The sequence below is a fragment of the Vitis vinifera genome, chromosome 7 (genome assembly GCF_030704535.1).
Source record: "Vitis vinifera cultivar Pinot Noir 40024 chromosome 7, ASM3070453v1".
Classification (NCBI taxonomy): Eukaryota; Viridiplantae; Streptophyta; class Magnoliopsida; order Vitales; family Vitaceae; genus Vitis; species Vitis vinifera.
In genome coordinates, this window is record NC_081811.1 from 26,195,335 (window position 1) to 26,215,460 (window position 20,126).

The 20,126-nt window shown below is 35.5% G+C and overlaps 3 protein-coding genes across 6 annotated transcripts; 1 reads left to right on the plus strand and 2 right to left on the minus strand.

The window, feature by feature from the left end:
* The first annotated feature begins 1,895 nt into the window (after positions 1-1,895).
* LOC100267891 (uncharacterized) lies at positions 1,896-11,595 on the plus strand. Of its 4 annotated transcripts, XR_009466241.1 has the most exons (9): positions 1,896-2,344; positions 2,434-2,577; positions 4,916-5,014; positions 5,485-5,561; positions 5,784-5,892; positions 6,037-6,365; positions 7,407-7,514; positions 7,969-8,155; positions 10,626-11,595. XR_009466241.1 is itself a non-coding variant. In XM_019221117.2 (8 exons), exons 1-7 carry the CDS (start codon positions 2,266-2,268, stop codon positions 7,497-7,499), a joined length of 930 nt encoding a protein of 309 aa, XP_019076662.1. In that variant the 5' UTR covers positions 1,896-2,265; the 3' UTR covers positions 7,500-7,514; positions 10,626-11,595. The 4 variants fall into 4 exon arrangements, 2 of the variants coding, with proteins under 2 accessions (XP_019076662.1, XP_002284329.1); XM_019221117.2 differs by lacking the exon at positions 7,969-8,155; XM_002284293.4 differs by lacking the exon at positions 10,626-11,595 and having other exon boundaries at positions 1,899-2,163; positions 2,261-2,344; positions 7,407-8,028.
* On the minus strand, positions 9,908-13,681 carry LOC100245575 (uncharacterized). Its single transcript, XM_002284288.5, has 7 exons — positions 13,360-13,681; positions 13,014-13,251; positions 12,702-12,892; positions 12,290-12,525; positions 11,130-11,373; positions 10,919-11,026; positions 9,908-10,254 (listed from the first exon to the last, which is right to left on the minus strand). Exons 1-7 carry the CDS (start codon positions 13,615-13,617, stop codon positions 10,135-10,137), a joined length of 1,395 nt encoding a protein of 464 aa, XP_002284324.3. The 5' UTR covers positions 13,618-13,681; the 3' UTR covers positions 9,908-10,134.
* Positions 13,682-15,445: 1,764 nt separating this feature from the next.
* LOC100250701 (uncharacterized) lies at positions 15,446-19,462 on the minus strand. The gene is made up of 8 exons (XM_059738659.1): positions 19,118-19,462; positions 18,389-18,666; positions 18,043-18,280; positions 17,731-17,921; positions 17,297-17,532; positions 16,175-16,418; positions 15,964-16,071; positions 15,446-15,828 (listed from the first exon to the last, which is right to left on the minus strand). The coding sequence occupies exons 2-8, from the start codon at positions 18,605-18,607 to the stop codon at positions 15,709-15,711; spliced, it is 1,356 nt and encodes a 451-aa protein (XP_059594642.1). The 5' UTR covers positions 18,608-18,666; positions 19,118-19,462; the 3' UTR covers positions 15,446-15,708.
* Between the last annotated feature and the right edge of the window lie 664 nt (positions 19,463-20,126).

Consider the following 20,126-nt stretch of genomic DNA (forward strand, 5'->3'; position numbering starts at 1 on the left):
ATTTTTAAAACTCCAATTTTTTCAAATTTAATTTCCGAAATTTTGATTTCCTTCAAATTTAATTTCCAAAATTCAAGTTCTTCAATTTAATTTCCAAAATTTCATTTTTTTCAAATTTAATTTCCAAAATCCCAATTTCTTTCAAGTAATCTTCGAGACTCCAATTTTTCAAATAAATTTCAAAAATCCAATTTTCTCTCAAATGGTTTTAATTCTACTTTGGCTTTCAAACAATCTTCTGCTTCTCTTGATTTTAATAAGCATGAATGAATTTTCATAATTCTAGAATAATGGAATCTGTGATATTAATTCATGCAAAATAAATGGGCTTTGGTGGGGGCCCCACATAAGTGATTTTATAATTGATTGATTGATTTAATTGTCATGCATGATTGATTTTATTATGCTCTATAACATGCTCAAAATTATTCCTTAATTGTGTACTAACCCCCTCTCTCTTGATAGCACATGATGGTTCGTTGCCCAGGTACGTACTCATTCTCACTCTGGTTAGTCTATATGCATTTTTTCACTCCCCTATATGCATGATCGCTCTGGGTATTCATTGATTTACTCATCAATTACCATGATTGCTTCACTTTATTAGTAGAGATCCGACTTTAGGGACTTAGAGGGGTGTTACGGTCTTTACCGTACCTTCCCGATAAGTAACATGACCCCCGAACCCGATCTGATTTTTCGTAGACCACCTTTTCCAAAATAAGGAATTACACTTAGGGTTTTTATTTCTTATTTTGTTTACCCTTTTAAAAATAAAATAAAAATAAGTGGCGACTCCAAGTCATTTTCTTAATAAATAAAAATCATAATTTTTCAAAACAAAAATCGAGCTCGCCATCGAGTGGAAAACTCATGAGCCGAAAATACGGGGTCCACAATATGTTAATAGTTTACCATTTCCTAATATCACCTCTCAACCCCTTCTCAAATAAGGTATTAAGTTTTAACATGAGGTATTTTTCTTTGGTCAACTTACATTTTTTAATCAAAACTTATGGTCAAAGTATATGAATCATATCACCCAATGAGAAGCAAATGAGAAATAAAAGTAACGAGATTCAAGTTGGTCAAAGCAAAGCTTTTAAGAGTCATAGCCCCACTTGTCGTGGCCATAGCAAGGTTTATGGATATGGAGCACCTATTCACGCTTACTTGCTTCAATTCTCCTATTGACCCTATTACTAATCTTTCTATCACTAATCTATTTTAGTAACTTGTTCAACTTATCAATGAGATTAGTACGAGCATAACATCGACTAAATTTCGCTTAAGATATCATTGACGAGAGCCTTATATCGGCGGAGTTGTGGGTCGCATAGATATTTTTGTTTGATGTATTAGACAAAAAATAAGAGTGATTTTGGAATGCATTTTGTTTTTCTGATCTTGCAGCTACATCCCTAGTTGACTTTTGGAATGTATTTTAGATGTTGACTGTTGTTCACATACCTACCTTATTTTAGTCTAATCAGTCCATGGATATTCCATGATTCATCCGCCTAAACATGCATGTTATTACTTTTTTTATTTGGGGGGCAGGAGACATCCATATCTGTATTTTGGGGACATCAAATATAATGTCAGTGTATGTGTTGGATTGCATGCAGCTGAAAATGAAAACATGTATTTTCACAAAAAAACATTAGCCACGTCATCAGTTCATTATTTTTGCCAGGTGATAATTATTTAATAAATACAAAAAAAATATTATTTTTTATTATATTCAATCACCGATATATTTAAAAATGAAAAATTATTTTAGTCATATTCAGCAAAAATTGAAATATTATTTTAATCATTTTTACAACACATGGAGAGTACGTGTCAATAAAATAAAATTCTCTTATTTTTTTTAATAATATAAAAAAATAAAATTAATAAAAAGGTTTGGTAACAGATTTGAGGCACTGATGGCTGGAAATAATTTATGACTATTTAAAGATGCGCGTGGACCCAAAGCAGAGCCAAGTGGGTCAAGCTCCAGGTCAAGGCCCATCTATAACAAGGTCACCCAAAGGCAGATTGGCCTAGTCGTGGCTGTCACGTGATTGGGTGGAGCCGTGGAGGTGGGTTGGGGGCAGGCGGAATGCATATGTACGGGCGGGCGGCCACACCAGAAAGCGGGAAACTTCGAATAAAGGCGTAGCCACCCATATTTTTAATAATTTAATGTTATTCTGTATTTAAATTTAGGGTTGAATAGATATCTTAGAGTAGATTCGGATTGGTGCATGAGCAGAGGCAATGGCGGCTATGGATGATGTTAGGGCAAGCTCCGCTTGGGTGGCTGCTCGCTCGGCTCACGTCGTCGTGGACTCCTCAGGTCAGCACTCTTCGGTTTAGACTTGCATTTTTTTGGCTCACTTTCAGGGTGTGGGAACGTTGTGTTTGAATGGAAGGGTGTTGGCGTAGGAATCGAGAAAGCTGTGGAGGAGATTCAAGACTCAATTCCCAAAGTTAAGTGGGATTTTGAAGGGATTCATTACTTCGACAATGGGCCGCTGACGGTTCAGTACTTGTTTGTTTTGGATGCTTTGAATTTCTGCTTTTGGCCTGGTGAGCTCTGGGTTCTGTTTATTGAAGAGGGGATTCTCTTGTGTTCTTGGTTTTATTTCATTTATTTTATTTGGGTTTCCTTTTGCGTTTGTTCAATGTTGTATGTGTTGTCTGAATGGGCGTTCTTAAATTTGTGATTGTGGAGCATTATGTTAGGAAAACCTTGTTTGTATCAGGCAGAATTAGTTTTGAGCCAATATATGAAGCTGAATATGAAGGAATTAGAACAGAGGTAGAAAGGAATTCTGGAGGAATAGGGGCACTTTAGATTTTCATTGTTTGCTAGGATTGAGCACAATGCTTGCTCGTTGCTTGGTCTAAATGAAACCCTTGTCAAGTTGTCTGTATATCGTGGTTTGGAGTCTTCTTGATGAATTTGTGCAAACTTAAGAATATTCTGTAAAAATCTACATTCTTCCAGACAAGATATTTTAATAGCTCTTTTAGAAATCCCATGTATATGCTGTACAAAATGACAACTCAGGGCATCCTGGGTGAGGGGAATCTCCTCCTAAACAATGGGTGAGTGATATTATCCACCACCTATTCCACTGACGCCTTTGTTTCACCCTTGTCTCAACGTGGCTCTTTCTGATCCATGTTTTGCAAAGTTGTCTTGGTGCGTAGTTATGTTCCATCTCTTAGTCTTTAGCCTCCCAATGCTAGGCCATTATTGAAGTGTTTCCTACCCTTGTTTTACACTCTTTAGTAGGTTAATTTTATGATTCCATTTTGTTTTACTTAGTGTTATCAAAGGCGGTCGCCTGGGTCGCCTAGGCCATCAGGCGAGGCAAGGTAGATAAAAGTTGCCTTTTGAAGACCTAGGCAAGGCGACTTCAAAGAGGCAATACCTATGCAATCGCCTTGGGATAAGGCACAAGGCATAGTGGCGGTCTCCTTTGACCATGAATTAAGATTAAACATACTTAGATTATGGTTTTATTCAATCTAACATTGGATTAAATGAATTATAAGATAAAATATTATATCATCAATCATAGAGATAATAAGATGGAGGGTTATCAATCTAGTCTTGATGAAAGTAATGACAATTTTGATTTCAATAATGACTATGATGATGATGCCTAAAGCTTCTCTAGAATGTTCAATCTCTTATTTTGTTTTTTATTTTGCTTTTTAGATGTTTGAAAAATTAGAATATACATTTAGATAGGATGAATATCTTTAAATAATATGATGTTTTTTATAATATGGGGTATCATATTTAACACTTTTAATAATTATTACTATTTTGTTAATTTTATAAGCCATTGTGAGTGATGAAAAATTAATAGTGTTGATTGTTGAAGACAATACTCATATTGGTTGAATATCGAATAGGTAAATATATGTATATTTTTTATCGCCTTACTATAGTTAGGCTATCACCTTGTTTTTTGCTTTTCGCCTTAGGATAAAAGGAGTCTTATTGCCTTGATATCGCCTTTTGCTTTTGACAACACTAGTTTTACTATATAAGTTATCCTGTATGAGATTAAGGAGAAGACTGAATTGGTCAGAGATGAAGAACTATTGGTATCCTTCTTCAGATATGTTCTGTGCTTAGAGAGATGAGACAGGCTGGCATTGGCATCCAGGATTGAAAGCATTCTGGTAATGGTAGTAATGCAGTCACTTCAGTAGCTTGTACCCCATACTGGAAAGTTCTTTCATAAAGAAATAAACATGGTTTCAACAATCAGGCATGCTAGGTGGTGTATTGAGGATGAGCAGCTTGTTTGTTTGTTGATTTAGATGGACTGGGTTATTGAATTCTTCCTATATTTATGAGATATTGAAAGGCATAACCCAAGCTTATAGGAAAATGGAAAGTTCAATTACTTTTCAAACATTGGGGCAAAAAAAGAACAATTATGAAGGATGAAGCTATTTCTACAAAACAATAGAAAAGAAGGAATTTGAATTGAAATTTGAAGTTGTTTTTTTTTTCTTTGATTAATAAAAGCCTAGTTGAAAAAAAAAATAAATGAAGATTGAAACACTTAATTATCAAGAAATGGTAAACTTATGCTTGAAAAATCCATTTTCGAAAAACTATATTCTCATCTCAATGAGTAGAAAAACAAAGTTCTAGCATTTCCTAAGGTTCAAAGAACATAATGATCCAGTGTTGGTATACTATACCAGGGTTTGTTTCTCCTTTCAGTTGATAAAAGAAAAGCGAAAGTAGAATTAAAACGAAGGAACAAGAAAATGAAATTCACCCATTCATGCTTTATTTTATTGCAATCTGCACATATGTGTATATATAATCAATGCTAATGCCATGTTGTGCTATCTTCACAACTAACATTTTAAGTTCTCTGCTGTTTAATAGACAAGGATTTAAGTTATGATCATTTGGCCTTGGGGCTGAAGGAAGCTCTGCAAAATGACAAATCTGTGTTTGATTCTGATCGTTTGCAAAAGATCACTGGTAATTTTGCATCCCCTTGAACTTGATGTCTTTTTCCGTACAGGCATATTTTCTTGCATGTATACACAAAAGCAATTTTTCTCTCTATGAAATTAGATAAAAAGGGGGAAAAACCTTGGATTAAAGTTTTGAAACAAGGATTGGTTTGCAAAAAATGAGTCCTCTCTTACGCCAGACTCTGTTGGCAGACTTACACCACAAAAGACTACTGTGGGATCTCTAATTCCGAGTGCGATTTGAGCCTGTCTCAATCAAGACATCAATTTTACAATTTTCTTATTAGAGCCACAGATAAAAAACTGTCATCTATATCTTGACTTTCATATTAATCTGAATAGATCTAAATTTTCAGATAAACCCAATAAAATAAAATTCAGATGGGTAATCTTTATCTGCTTAAAATGCCTGTGTTTTTATTTTTCTTTGCCTGAAAAATTATAGTGGATTCCATGCTTGATACTTGTCATCAGGTCCTCAATTACGCGAGTTGTTGAAATGGCCTAGGCCACTTCCTTTGGAGAATGAACGTGTTCGCTTACTGCATGAGGTAGATTTGCCGTTCAGTTTTGTAATTTTTCAGTTAAACATCCTTGTATATAGCTCTTTTACTTTTCTGTATCTGTATTTCTTTTTCCCTACATGAGTATTACACCCTTTTTTTTAAAATGTTTATTGTGTTTTGTCTGTGTGTATCTACTTCGCATGATATACAGTTCTGTGGCATATCAGCCAAGCTAGTGGACTTTATATTATTAATTTCATGGCTTAGGTTGGGCTTGAACTGGAAAGAAGCTTTGAGGGAAAAGCATCTAAACTTGTGGAGTCTTGTGGAAAATCAGCTGCAAATCTTGTAGCTCTTGTTACTCGCCACTTTCCTGGTATCCCTCTGTTTCACTTTTTTGTATTATTAGAAATTCTTGATGTATCATACATGATATTCCTTTCACATGATTTTGTATGAAGACATGATGAGTTCATTTGTCAGGAAACTGAATATCAACTACCAATTAATTCCAATGTAGGCTTTCGAGACCACTCAGTGTACAAAGGCCATCAGGTGTTCTTGTACAAAAGAGCTCAGATATTTGCAGCCGACCTATGGGGCGCATTCGAGGGCCAAGGTTATGGGGAGTTCAATGATATTAGCTCAATTACCATATTTGCAGACTATATTGTTCCAGCTGTGCTTCGACAACTTGGTGTCTTGAGATATAGTTCGGACTTAGCCAGCATTATTGAGGCTAATAGGGAAATAGGTTCAGGTAGTGAAGAGGAAGTCGAATTACGGGCTTGCTCCATATATGCTGTGGAGAAAATGAGGGAGTTGCTCAGCAAAAAATCAGGAAATCAGGTATGGCTTAATTATTGGCTATATTTATTTCTGTTTTCTTGTCCTTTGGTCCAGAGGACTGGCTTTAACTTGTCCTCATACTTCCTCACATTTCATGGAGTATAAGATGTTTCCTGTTTAAAGTTGAAGGAGATACTTTTTTATACAAAGAAATACTTTGTATGTGTGCTGTATGTTGGCAACTACAAGTGCATCTTACAAGAAAACTCTATTGATTAAAAGCCTTGATTTTCTTAATGGCATGCGACATTCTCATTTTTAAGTTTGTAGACTAATCTTTGGGCTACATTTGTAGAATAAACTTTTCCAGTCTTGTGAAACGTATATTTTTTTGCCTAAAATGCATCTTACCAACTTCAAGAATTAAATTGTTGTAAATATTGAACTTTTCTAGCTACAACCTATGGCCAGTAAATAGCTGTGAAAAATACTTGCCTTGCAAGTTCTTTTCCTCAACCATATAACCTTTAATTGGACCAAAATAAATTGATGAAAGGAGAGAACAGCTTTAAGAACTTGTTATCTTATAATACAGTGCATTAAACCATTATACCCTTAAGAACCTGCTTAGTAGTCTAAATTTAACTTTATACTGTTATTGCATGTCTATCCAAAGATTGATGTTTCACACATATCAGTATTTGACAGTCATTCTTAGAAATTGGTGAGATATGTGAGCCTCATATGGCTCAATGCCACCTGTAAAGGATTTCTCTGTGCCACAGTATCAGGCCATGTGCATTTCTCTAATGTATGTAGAAATCCACCATTTGCCTTGATATAAAATGTTGAAGGACTATAGGTGGCTAAGGTGGAGTACCGTTGGAATTTATTACTTTTTACTGTCATAATGTTTATTTGACAGTCACATTACTAAAATTCATCACAGTTAAATAATTTAAATCCATTTTTAACAATGCAGTTTTCAACAGGCAGAAATTGCTACTGACCAAAACTATGGGGCAATATCCTCTGCTTGTTCTCAGTTCTCTCCTCTTTCATATTTCTAATTTTACTAATTCTGAAGCCTTTTCTTTTCAGGTACTGAGCGTGGAATTGGATCTTTGGCTCTGGTCCTTTGGCATCCAGTGTCAATCTCTTCAACACCATAGGACACTGTCTATTTACTACTGAGAGGATTATATGCAAGTAAGCTTCTCATGATATATTTGTTAGGGGGAAAAATATTGGCTTAAACCTTTAAGGTAATTTGCTTGGACAAGTGCAACAATTAATCAATGGCGTAGTTGTTTTTACCCCCTTTTCTAGTGAAGGATGATTTTTTTTAAAATTTTTTGGAAAGATCAGCTATGGCAATATGTTTACTAATTTGATTGACAAGTATAAAGATTCCTGTTTAGTTGATTTGGTAAGACTAATAGTTTGTGACTCTGGGGCTTCAACGAATGGGGTTTTCTGTTATTGGAGTAGTGTTGTAGTAAATAGCATTGGGACCAAAGCAACCCATAAAAGAGGGCCTGATATCTAGCCATGTAATGGAATACAACAACAGATCTTGTGTTCACTGTATGTATCACATATAATTGTTTTGTTTCATCCATAAAAAAGTTGAGAGTTAATGGCCCTGGTTTTATGGTCGCAGGTGGTTTAATGTATCATGTGCTCACTGAATTATATTACATGAGAAAATATTTGCTGTGCAGTCTGGTACCATAATTTGCCTTTTTCCCTTGACCTCTGGACCTTGCATGAACTTGTTCAGTATGTGTTTTTGGAATCTTTGATAGCAAGAACTTGGCTTTGATGATAAAATCAACTTGGCGAACCAGGTCAGTCTCACACACTATATCAAAATTTAATGGTTTTTGAGTTAACATGAAATACCCTTGTATCTTAAATTATATCTAGTAGTGATAAAGTAGACACTCTGCTTTGACTGATTTTACATATTAACAATTATTTGTTTCGTAGCATAAAATATATATAACCATGTGAATAGAAATGAAGCATAGTTAGGATATGTATTGTGGACTTATTGTAAAAGAAAGAACTAAAGATTGCCTTAGTGTTAAATAAAGAAGCTTGGGAAGCAGATGTTTGGGAGGAGCAGGGGGGGTTGCTGTTTTGTTGGACATCTAAATGACTAGGGGTTGGATATCAAGATCGCATGAGAAGTTTGTGAAGAGGGGAGACAAGGATAGGTTGGTGTGAGTGGATTCAAGGAATGATGCTTTCTCAATAAAATCACCATAGTCTATGTTGGAGCTGGGGTGTTCAACTATTTTCCTCAAAGGCATTATTTGGAATTCATGGGTCCAGATTAAAGTGAGTTTCTTAGCTTGCGAAGCTTGCTAGTGGAAGGTTTTGACTTTAGAGCAACTTAGAGGAGAGGTTGGTTCTTAGCAAACAAATATTACCTTTGTAAAAGCGAAGTGGAGTCTATTGATCGTATCCTTCTTCATTGTCCTAAAGCTAGGTAGCTATGGCACTTGCCTTTTGATTTATTTGGTGTTGCTTGGGTTCTTCCTTTGTTAGTTAAGGATGCCTTTGTTAGGTTGACATGACTCCTTTGTGGGAAGAAAGCAAAAGAAGGTATGAAGAGCTGCCCCGTTGTGTATTTTCTGGAAATTGCGGAAAGAGAGAAACTGAAGAGTGTTTGAAAATACAGAAAAATTGGTTCATTCTTTGAAGAGTTTGTTTATGATTAATCTATTGTCATAGGTTAAGTTGTACATTGCAAAAGGTTCTTTGAATTTATTCAAGTTTGTAGATTGGTTGAGGTCTAATTAAGACAGGGAGTAGTGTAGTTTTAAGAGGCACAAGGCGCACCAAAGGTGCAAAAGTGTCCTACGACTTAGGTATAAGGTGCAACAAAAGGTGTGTGCCTAAGTGAAGTGAAATACGACTTGGGATGCATATCAATTTTATAAAATATGATTCAAATCTAATCCCTCGATAAAGAATCTAGGATTCTAAACACTTGAAAAGAAACATTCAAGAAAAAAGTAATGAAATTATATAAGTTTCAATATACAATTAGAAATTTGAAGAATAAAAGTGTTTAAAAAGGAAGTGTAAAGTAGACAAGGTACGCCTCTTCAACAAGGTGTATGTCTTGACAAGCAAGGTGCTATAACTAGGGAGTGGTTGTGCCTTGAGCCTAGGCGCGCTTAAAGCACGCTTTTTAAAACTATGGAGTAGTTTTTCATATTTTCCCTTGTTTTGGCTAGGCCTTTTGTTTTCCCTTATATACAACCTGTTTACCTTGGTCTATAGGCCTTTTCATTAATATCTTATTCCCCTCACTTATCAAAAACAAGATTGAGGGTAGCTCATGCTTTCCAGAAAATAAACAAATTTCAAAGTATTCAGTAAGAAAGCTGAAGTGATGCCTAGATAACCATCCTTCCTTTTGGTGGCTTAAACTTTATTTGAGGCATTGTTGTGGCTGGTCTATTTGCTACTCAACTTGTTTTTTGTTTGCCTAAACTTCGTTTGAGGCATAATTGTGGCTAACCTAGCTCTCAGGACAGTCTATTTTCTTCCGCCATATTTGTAGTGACATTAATTGAAACATGAGCTTAGCTAAATATATAGATGAAAATTTTATTATTGACAAACATCCTTTCCTAAATTTATTAACTTAGCTGGCATTATGCAATTGGTTTCCTTTACTTACTGGAAGGTGAAGGTTCTCCTACCACATTTCTCTATCCTGTCCATAGATGTAAAGATAGGAGCAAGGGTCTATTACCATGGAATATGTGTTCCATTAGGTTCTTCTTCTACTTGGCTCCTTTGATAACAGTTACATTATGGAAGCCGGGTTCTTTGTGGTGGGCAAATTTCCATCATAGGTGCATCTTAGAACATCTGGTTTCCTCACCAACCGGGGTCCTACTGGCACTTTGGTTTTTGGACGGATATCCTGCATATTATAATCACAAGTTGTCATTTCTGAATGAATGAATACAGACAGTGCTAAATGTAAAATTTCAAACTTCATCAAATAAACAATCATGAGTGCAATCAGTTGATCTGTCACATATGCCTTCAAATTGAGATGGGCCATTTTCAAAGTCCCTGGTCCCTGGTGTGGATTGGACATTCTAAAATTTCAAGATGTTGTTTTATTTGTTGAGGTGGTAATCACTGATTGCATCATTCAAATGCATTCACACCCTTTACTTTTACCCATACTCATTTGTCATGGTGCACTATTCTTGTTGGGGTCCTGTTGTTAATGAGTCTTATGGAATCAGTGCTTAAAGTTTTTCTGATGCCCATCTTTTCTGGCAGTGCTTCTAATAACAGTTCATGGAACCACTTGACTAAGAGATAAATGGTTGATGGGTGTGTTTATGGCATTTGCTTTGTGAGGCAATTAAGTACACTCTTTATTTTCAGAAATACACAATGGAGTACTAGTGCAAATACATGTTTTGTTTTGTTGAAATCTCACTATCTGAATCAGTGGGAGCAATGTAGCATCCTGGAAAACCTGGAGTCATTTTATGGTCCTAGTATATATGAGCAATGTACAACTGTTAAGCTAGTAGCAAAGTGGTGGTGGGCTCTAGATAATCAGATACCTGGTCAAAGATGGCTGTTGGGATTGCAAGGGTTGCAACAGCATTGGGGGAGTCCACTATTCCTGAAATCCTTCCTTCACAGGGGCAGCATGATAACAGCAGATACATCTGATAGCCACCGTTATATCCAGTATATCAGCAGCTTAACAATATCAGGTTTATCTTATGTCTGTATGCTTGGAGCTTATAGGGTTTGGGAGAGATAGTGGACCTGTTCTTTGGAGTAGCCAAATTTGGAGAGATAGTCGATGGCATTGAGCACTGCACGCTTGTAGGCAACACTTGCATCAAGGTAGTGCTGTCTTCCACTTTCATCAACACTGATGCCTTCAAAAACCAACCATTCTGAGAATCTGGGTTCAACAGGGCCTATTTCGAAGATTGGGTTTACGTGAAGGGGAGTGGGTCCCATTGGTGTAAGGTACTCTTTCATTCCGCCTCTTATGATTTCACATCTAATATCAATAGAACAAATGCAATTATCTTGGATTAGCTTCAAACATTATGTGGAGTTGAAAGAAATAGCTGTGACTAAGCTGTGTACAATGGACTAGAACTATAACCCTGTAGAAACAGTTCATTTGGCAAACATGCCAAGAGGCCCAGTTGTTAGGCGAATAATTTTTCTGTGAGTTAATCTACCAAAACATATCTATATCTCTTTATTTGTATTGAAATGGACGTGAAGGTTGGCATCAAAGAGGGTTTTTAAATTTTTTAGAGAAGTATTCTTGAGGATATGATGGATATCTTATTTAGCTATAATGGCTTTATAAGAAGTTAAGAACCTTCAACTAGGTTAGAGAAGAGTAGCAGTATTGGGTCCTTCAAAAGCATTGTGTTCATACAAAAGCGTTTGTAGTTTCTGTGTTCTTATACTGAGATCATCCAATTTTGGATCCTGATGCTATTTTCCTAGGATTTATAAAACACATTATTTCCTAAGGTTTTGACCAACTTCAATTACTATCTCAGGTGCTTGCCTCTATTTATCGTTTTCTGTTACCTTAGAAACAGAGATAAGTGTTCTAATCAAAACTCAGCATCTGAAATTTTTGAACTTAAAGAACACTATAAGCTTATGGCTTGCTCAAGGAGCAGGGCTGTGTCACTCAAGGTAAATCAAACTAATTTTTGCAGTCTATGTTGCTGAGTCTGAGAGCTATTATTCATTGTTGAACAGCTAGCTAAACTCATCCTTGTCCTGCTTTCTTCCACATGTTTGACGTGTATTGTAGAAATTGCCAAACTTGGAAATTTGATCTTAAGTTTTCCATGTTAGGCAAACCATGTTTCAACCAACCATCTGGGGCAAAGTTCCTGATATAAATGTAGAATGATGAGGGACTAAGGGAGAGATGGGAAATGTACTTGAGTTCTAGAAAACCATTCATCTCAATCGCCCCGCAGAAAGAAACTTCACCGTCACCCTGGGAGAAGTGCATGTCCCCTGTACTAAGATTTGCTCCATCTACAAACACTGGAAGGTATATTTTTGAACCTCTACTGAGATTCTTGATGTCACAATTTCCTCCATTTTCCCTTCCTGGAGTTGTCCTTGCAGCCTCTCGAGCAATCCTTTCCCATTCAGGAGTTCCCTGTTGGATCTGCACATAAGTATAACAGAATTTTGTTGATGAGAAGTTCCTAGTCCAGAAAGCCACCTTTGTCTGGGCATTGCATTGGTAAAAACTATAGATTATAGAAAAATAATGGTCTGGGGGAATTTGAAATCCTCCTATCGTGTTGTCTTCTATGTTGACACATGCTCATCTTTATGCACCTTTCCAAGATGACAGCCTTTGGTTGATGGAAGGTTTGCCAATGGTCTTGAATGCAGTACTTCACATAGTTTCAGTGTCTTGAGACCATTTTCTTCCAGTTGTCTCTCCCTCTCATTCCATATATTCAGAAGTTCCATTGATGGTGCAGTTCCAATTACTCCAGGGTGAGTTAAACCTGGAAATCTCACTCCTGCATATATGAAATTACGTTAAGCAGTAGTCTAGAATCTAAAACTGCTCTTATTTGTTGGCATAGTTGTGCTAACAAGGAGGAATACTCCTACAGTTTCATACACATGTAGAAGATTCACCTGGTATATGAGGAGAGTAAGCATATATTCCTTCAAAATACCAAATAGCTTTGGTTGCACAAGGAAAATGGTCAGTCAAAAATCCGCCACCGTTTTCTCTATCAAGTGTTGCTGTGTAACCCCATTCATCACCAGGCAGAGGACCCAAGTTGCATATTTCAACTGCAAGCAGGTCTCCTGGCTTCGCTGGAACCCCATCCACATCCAGAACTCTGATAGGTCCACTGAGAAAATGAAACTGTGCCCAGTTTCCACACGGATCACAATCAACCGAGTAAAGATCATTTTCATTCCATTTAAGTGTGTGACCAGTGGCATACAAGAGTTCTACAAGCTAAATACTTACAGATGAGGAATCAATGAGTTTTACATCTAGTGAAGAATTATCATCCTTAATATTGCCTCCATTTGCGTCTACCATCTCTACTCTAAAATATTCGCCAGCCATAACCTCCGCAACCGGTGGAATTTGGGGGTGCCAACGGTTGTGAAGAGGTAGCTTCTGCTCCCATGGCTTCTTCTTCAGGTCTATTGGTACTATTAACCTTGGAGCTGAAGGAGCCATGGATGAAGTCGTGAATTCCAGAGACTTTGGGGATCTCATGAATTTTACTATTGGGGCTACCGCAGGATGGAGAGTTGACTGACAATTAGTGGCTGACAAATTGGGTATCGTTTTTATTAGACAGTCTCTGATTATCTTCTAGAAAAGGACGATTTTTTTTTTTTTTAAAATAAAGAAGTTACTTGGATAAGTTATTTTTAAAAATATTCTTTATTTTAATTTAAAAAAATATTTAATTAGTATTATAATAAAATCATAAATCATATATTTTTTTTTAAAGAAAACTATTTTGCATATGTTAGAAAAATATGAATTTTATTATAATTGATTTTTTTTAGAAATATGAATGGTAATAATTTAAAAAATAATTATTAATAATATTTTATTTAAAAACAAAAAAAGTTCTCAACTTTTTCAATATGTTAAAGAGTTAAGTTTTTTTTTATTACATGTACACTTTTAGTCATCAATTATGAACACGTATCGTGGAATGTTTTTATTTAATTTATTATTAATTGAATCTATTTTTTGAATTTTAAATTATTTTTAAAAATTAAATTATTATTTATATTTCACTTATTAATAATAAAAACCTATTTGAACTAGTCATTGTTTTTAAAAATTTATTGCTTGGTTGATGTTCTTTAGAAATAATTTTTAAATATAAAGTAAAATAGATAATTATTCTTTTTTTTTTTTTTGGAGAAAAGGAATATAAAATCAAGATTATTGAATTTATTAATAAGTTTAAAAAATAATTTAAAACTAAAAAATTATACATAATGACTATAAAAATAATAGACCTAATTAATGCTTTAAATTATTTAATAAATCTTGTAATTTTTAAGAATAAATTTAAAATTCAAAAAAACTAATCTATTTAATTATAGGTTAAATAAAATAATTTAGAATGTTATTTTCATAATTAAGTAATAAATGTATATGAAAATTTTGGCTTATTTATACTTTTTAAAAAATAAATTTTATTTATTTTTATATTCATTTTTAAAATAGAATACTTATTAACAATTATTAATTTTGAATGATTATTCTTTATTTTTAACAAAATAAATTAATTATACTTTTATAAGGTGTTAATATCTATATTTTTTTAATATTTAAAAAATCATATAAATAACACTAAAAATTATTAATTTTGAATAATTATTCTTTATTTTTAATTAAATAAATTAATTATACTTTTATAAGGTGTTAATATCTATATGTTTGTAATATTTATAAAATAATATAAATAGTATTAGAAATGATTAATTTTAAATTGTTTTATTTATTTTTAACAAAATCAATCATTAATGTTAATATCTATAAAATAATTTATGATTTTATTATATTATTAATATTCGTATTTTATTAAAAATTTAAATTATTTTTATTTTTAATAAAACGTGAATTAAATTTAGTTTACATTATTTAATAATTCATAATTTATATTTTTTACAAAATCAAAATAAAATATTATTTTTAAAAGCAGCTTATTTAAAAAAGTTTTTAGTTTTTAAAATTTTAAAATAACTTATAGAATCAAAATAATTCTTTATTGAAATGAATTGAAATCCCACTTATAAGTGAAATTTCATTTCCATCGTAATCACTTTTGACTACATTTCCGTCGTTATTTAAGTTATTTAAACATGAAAAAAAAAATATTCATTTCCACTCTTCATTACTGTATATCAAACACTCCGTGTATCAAACACGTCACCCCTCATTCTTGTGTACCAAACATGCCCATTCCCGTGCTCCAAACATGTTCTAAGTGAACTAAAAATATAAATTGATCAAATGGCAGAACAGCTTTAAGAAATGTTATTTTATAATAAATCGGGACAGCCTATTTTCTTCCACCATATTTGTAGTGACATTAACTGAAGCATGAACTTATAGCAAAAAACTGTAGATGAAAGTTTTATTATTGACAAACATCTTTTCCTGAATTTGTCAACTTACTGGCGTTATGCAATTGGTTTCCATTACTTACCAGAAGCCAAAGGTTCTCATACCACATTTTTATATCCTGTCCTTAGACGTAAAGATAAGAGCAGAAGGCCGCAACCATGGAATATGTGTTCCATTAGGCCTCCTTATTCTACTTAGCTCCTTTGATAGCAGTTACATTGTGGCAGCTGGGTTCTTTGTGGTGGGCAAATTTCCATCATAGGTGCATCTTAGAACATCGGGTTTCCTCACTAACCGGGGCCCAACTGGCACTTTGGTTTTTGGACGAATATCCTGCATATTACAACCCCACAAGTTATCACTTCTGAATGAATGAATAAATGAAGTTGGTTTTGTTTGTTGAAATCTCGCTATCTGAATCAGTGGGAGCAATGTTGAATCTTTAAGGTCCTAGTATCATTTAGATACCTGGTCGAAGATGGCTGTTGGAATTGCAAGGGTTGCAACAGCATTGGGTGAGTCCACTATTCCTGAAATCCTTCCTTCACAGGGGCAGCATGATAACAGTAGATACATCTGATAGTCCCCATTATACTCAATGTATCAGGAACTCAACAAAATCAGGTTTATGTTATGTGTGTATGCTTGGAGGATCCAGGGTTTGAGAGAGATAGTGGACCTGTTCTTTGGAGTAGCCAAATTTGGAGAGATAGTCAATGGCATTGAGCACTGCACGCTTGTAAGCGACGGTTGCGTCAAGGAAGTGCTGTCTTCCACTCTCATCAACGCTGATCCCTTCAAAAACCAGCCATTCTGAGAATCTGGGCTCAACAGGCCCTATTTCGAAGATAGGGTTTACGTGAAGGGGAGTAGGTCCCATTGGTGTAAGGTACTCTTTCATTCCGCCTCTTATGATTTCACATCTAATAACAACAGAATATGTGCAACCATCTTGGATTAGCTTCAAACATTATGTGGAGTTGAAGGAAATGGCTGTGTAAAATGGATTAGAACCATAATGCACCGACCTGATAGAAACAGTTCGTTTTGGCAGCACATGCAAAGAGGCCTATACATTAAGGTGATGAATTTTTCTGTGAGTTAATCTACCAAAGAGAATCTGTATCTCTTTCTTGGTCTTGAAATGGATGTGTAGGTTAGCAAGACAGAGGACAGTGTATCATCAAAGAGGGTATTGGATCATTTGAAAGAGATGTTTTGAGGATATTCAGATGGGTATCTTATGTAGCTGTAAAAGCTTTATAAAAACCTACAACTTAGGCTAGAAAAGAGCAGCAGTATTGGATCCCTTAAAAACATTGTGTTCATACTTAATACAAAAGCTTTTGAAGTGTCTATGTTCTTATATTCCTTTGGTGTCCCATCCCTCGATCGGGTAATAATACCTTTCTGCTTGGGATCACTTCAGTTCCTGGGCTTATAAAACACGTTATTTCTCAAGGTCTTGACCAACTTCAATTACAATCTCAGGTGGTTGCCTCTATGTATTGTTTTAAGCTACTTTAGAAACAGAGAAAAATGTTTCAATTTTGAAGTTAAAGAAAACTATAGGCTTATGGCTTGCTGAAGGGGCAGAGCTGATATTAGTTGTGAGCGGCTGAGCTTACCTTTTTCCTGCTTTCTTCCACGAGTTTGTTGTGTATCATAGATATTGTCAAACTTTGAATTTTGTTTTTAAGCATTTTTTGTAAGGCAAACCATGTTTCAATCACTATTTGGGGCAAAGTTCCTGATATAAATGTTGAATGACAAGGGACTGAGGGAAAGATAGGAAATGTACTTGAGTTCTAGGAAACCACTCATCTCAATTGCCCCACAGAAAGAAACTTCGCCGTCGCCCTGGGAGAAGTGCATGTCCCCTGTACTAAGATTTGCACCATCTACAAATACTGGAAGGTATATTTTTGAACCTCTACTGAGATTCTTGATGTCACAGTTTCCTCCATTTTCCCTTCCTGGGATAGTCCTTGCAGCCTCTCTAGCAATTCTTTCCCATTCAGGAGTTCCCTGTTGGATCTGCACATAGTCATGACCTGTTAGCATAACTAAATTCTACCTCTGAGAAGTTCGTAGTCCAGAAAACCACTTTTTTCTGGGCATTGGATTGTTAAAAACTATAGATCATAGAAAAATAATGGTCTGGGGGAATTAAAAAAATACTCATATCATGATGACTTCTATGTTGATACATCACACATGTTCATTTTTTTGCACCTTTCCAAGATGGCAGCCTTTAGTTGATGGAGGATTTGCCAATGGTCTTGAATGCAGAACCTCACATAGTTTCAGAGTCTGGCGACCATTTTCTTCCACTTGCCTCTCCCTCTCATTCCATATATTCAGAAGTTCCATTGATGGTGCAGTTCCAATTATTCCAGGGTGAGTTAAACCTGGAAATCTCACTCCTGCATTTATGAAATTACGTTAATCAGAAGTCTAGAATCTAAAACTGCTCTTATTTGTTGGCACAGTTGTGCTAACAAGGAGGAATACTCCTACAGTTTCATACATATGTAGAAGATTCACCTGGTATATGAGGAGAGTAAGCATTTATTCCTTCAAAATACCAAATAGCTTTGGTTGCACAAGGAAAATGGTCAGTCAAAAATCCGCCACCGTTTTCTCTATCAAACGTTGCTGTGTAACCCCATTCATCACCAGGCAGAGGGCCCAAGTTGCATATTTCAACTGCAAGCAGGTCTCCTGGCTTCGCTGGAACCCCATCCACATCCAGAACTCTGATAGGCCCACTGAGATAATGAACCTGTGCCCAGTTTCCACATAGATCACAATCAACCAAGTAAAGATCATTTTGATTCCATATAAGAGTTTGACCAGTGCCATACAAGAGTTCTTCAAGTAAAATACTTACAGTTGAGGCATCAATGTGTTTTACATCTAGTGAAGAATCATCATCCTTAATACCACCTCCAGTCGCATCTACCATTTCTACTCTAAAAAATTCACCAGCCTTAACCTCTGCAACTGGTGGTATTTTGGGATGCCAACGGTTGTGAAAAGGTAGCTTTTGTTCCCATGCTGCCTTCTTCAGGTCTATTGGCACTACTAACCTTGGAGTTGAAGGAGCCATTGATGAAGCAGTGAATTCCAGAGACTATGGAGATCTCATGAATTTTATTGTTGGGGCTTCTGCCGGATGGAGAGTTGACTGACAATTAGTAGCTGACAAATTGCCATATCGTTTTTTATTAGGCCGGCACTAGTTCTCTTCTAGAAAAGGACAAATTTATTAAAATTTTAAACTTTGTTTCTTATGCCTAATGTGAGTCATGGCCAGCACAGCACTTCAATCTTGGGACATGTCCTAAAAAATGGTGGATTTCACAGAAGTTGTATGTAATTAAGTAGAAAATGTTTTTCATTCTTGCAAGGGGTTTGGATCAAAGAGTGAGTGTAGGGGAAAATCTTGGAAATAAAGTTTATGTTTTGAACACTGTTATTTTAAACTAAATGTTGAGAATTACAATCTTGAAGTGCTTCAGAAACTTATAACACAGGGATCGTGCCAATTAGGGAAGTGCTGCATCCATGTAGTTGCAGTGTATAATCCAAGCAAAAGGCAAATAAGCAGATAACTCACAATAGAGTGATCAACATATTTGATATCTTCTGCAGAATAGTCCGTTGTGATACTGTCATACGAGCCCCCACTGAAGTCCACCATCTCAAGTCAGAAAATCTCTCCACATCAAAAGTCATCCACTGGTGGTATCTCTGGGTGCCACCGATTATGCAGTGGAAGTTTCTGCTCCCATGGCTTTTTCTTCATGTCTATCTGCACCACCAGCCTCGGACCATGCTGAGCCATGGCTCTGCCCTGTTCCTCAACTTTGTCTCATAATCGAAGCTAGTGAGGATGAGATTTGATTGATGTTGGTGGTACCTCTCTAAATAACTTGAATATTGTACATTTGATCATTTCAGAGTCCAAATGGGGGTTAAGCATGACTCCACATTGCTTTCTGAGCTAACCCCACAAATCGGAATGTTGAGAATGTTGCCTACATTTCATGATGATATTGGATATTGTTCCAGCTGTGCTGTGCTTCAACAACTTGGTGTCTTGAGATATGGTTTGGACTTAGCCTGCATTATTGGGGCTAATAGGGAAGTATGTTCAGACAGTGAAGAGGGATTCCTCCGTAAATGCTGTGGAGAAAATGAGGCAGTTGCTCAGCAAAAACTCAGGAAACCTGGTATGGCTTAATTATTGGCTATATGTATTTCTATTTTCTAGTCCTCATAGTTCATGGAGTATAAGATGTCTATAGATAAATGCCTTGTAAGTGTGCTGTATATTGGCAACTACAAGTGCATCTTACAAAGAAAACTCTGAAGATTTACACCCTTTTTTTGTTGATGGTGTTCTACCTTTTTGCTTCTAAGTTTCACTTATTAAGGAAGGACCCAAGCAATGTTGAACAAAGAAAAAAGAAGCTGCCAAAGCAAACTCGCTATATTACATATTCATAATGTGATCAATCGATTCCTCATTGCAATTTGCAAAGGACACATCTATTCACAAAAGCCCAGCCTCTCTTTTGAACCTGATCCAAGGTCAACACTTTGTCTCAACTAGCTTTCCAAGC

Coding starts and splice junctions, on each gene's coding strand:
- LOC100267891 (XM_019221117.2), top strand. CDS start 2,266: ATGGCGGCTATGGATGATGTTAGGGCAAGCTCCGCTTGGGTGGCTGCT. Junction 2,578..4,915: donor GAATTTCTGCTTTTGGCCTG/GTGAGCTCTGGG, acceptor GCTGTTTAATAG/ACAAGGATTTAAGTTATGAT. Junction 5,562..5,783: donor GTGTTCGCTTACTGCATGAG/GTAGATTTGCCG, acceptor TTCATGGCTTAG/GTTGGGCTTGAACTGGAAAG.
- LOC100250701 (XM_059738659.1), bottom strand. CDS start 18,607: ATGGCTCCTTCAACTCCAAGGTTAGTAGTGCCAATAGACCTGAAGAAG. Junction 17,922..18,042: donor TTACTCTCCTCATATACCAG/GTGAATCTTCTA, acceptor TCATAAATGCAG/GAGTGAGATTTCCAGGTTTA. Junction 17,533..17,730: donor AAGGCTGCCATCTTGGAAAG/GTGCAAAAAAAT, acceptor GACTATGTGCAG/ATCCAACAGGGAACTCCTGA.
- LOC100245575 (XM_002284288.5), bottom strand. CDS start 13,617: ATGAGATCCCCAAAGTCTCTGGAATTCACGACTTCATCCATGGCTCCT. Junction 13,252..13,359: donor AACTCATTGATTCCTCATCT/GTAAGTATTTAG, acceptor AACTGGGCACAG/TTTCATTTTCTCAGTGGACC. Junction 11,027..11,129: donor TTGGCTACTCCAAAGAACAG/GTCCACTATCTC, acceptor GGTGGCTATCAG/ATGTATCTGCTGTTATCATG.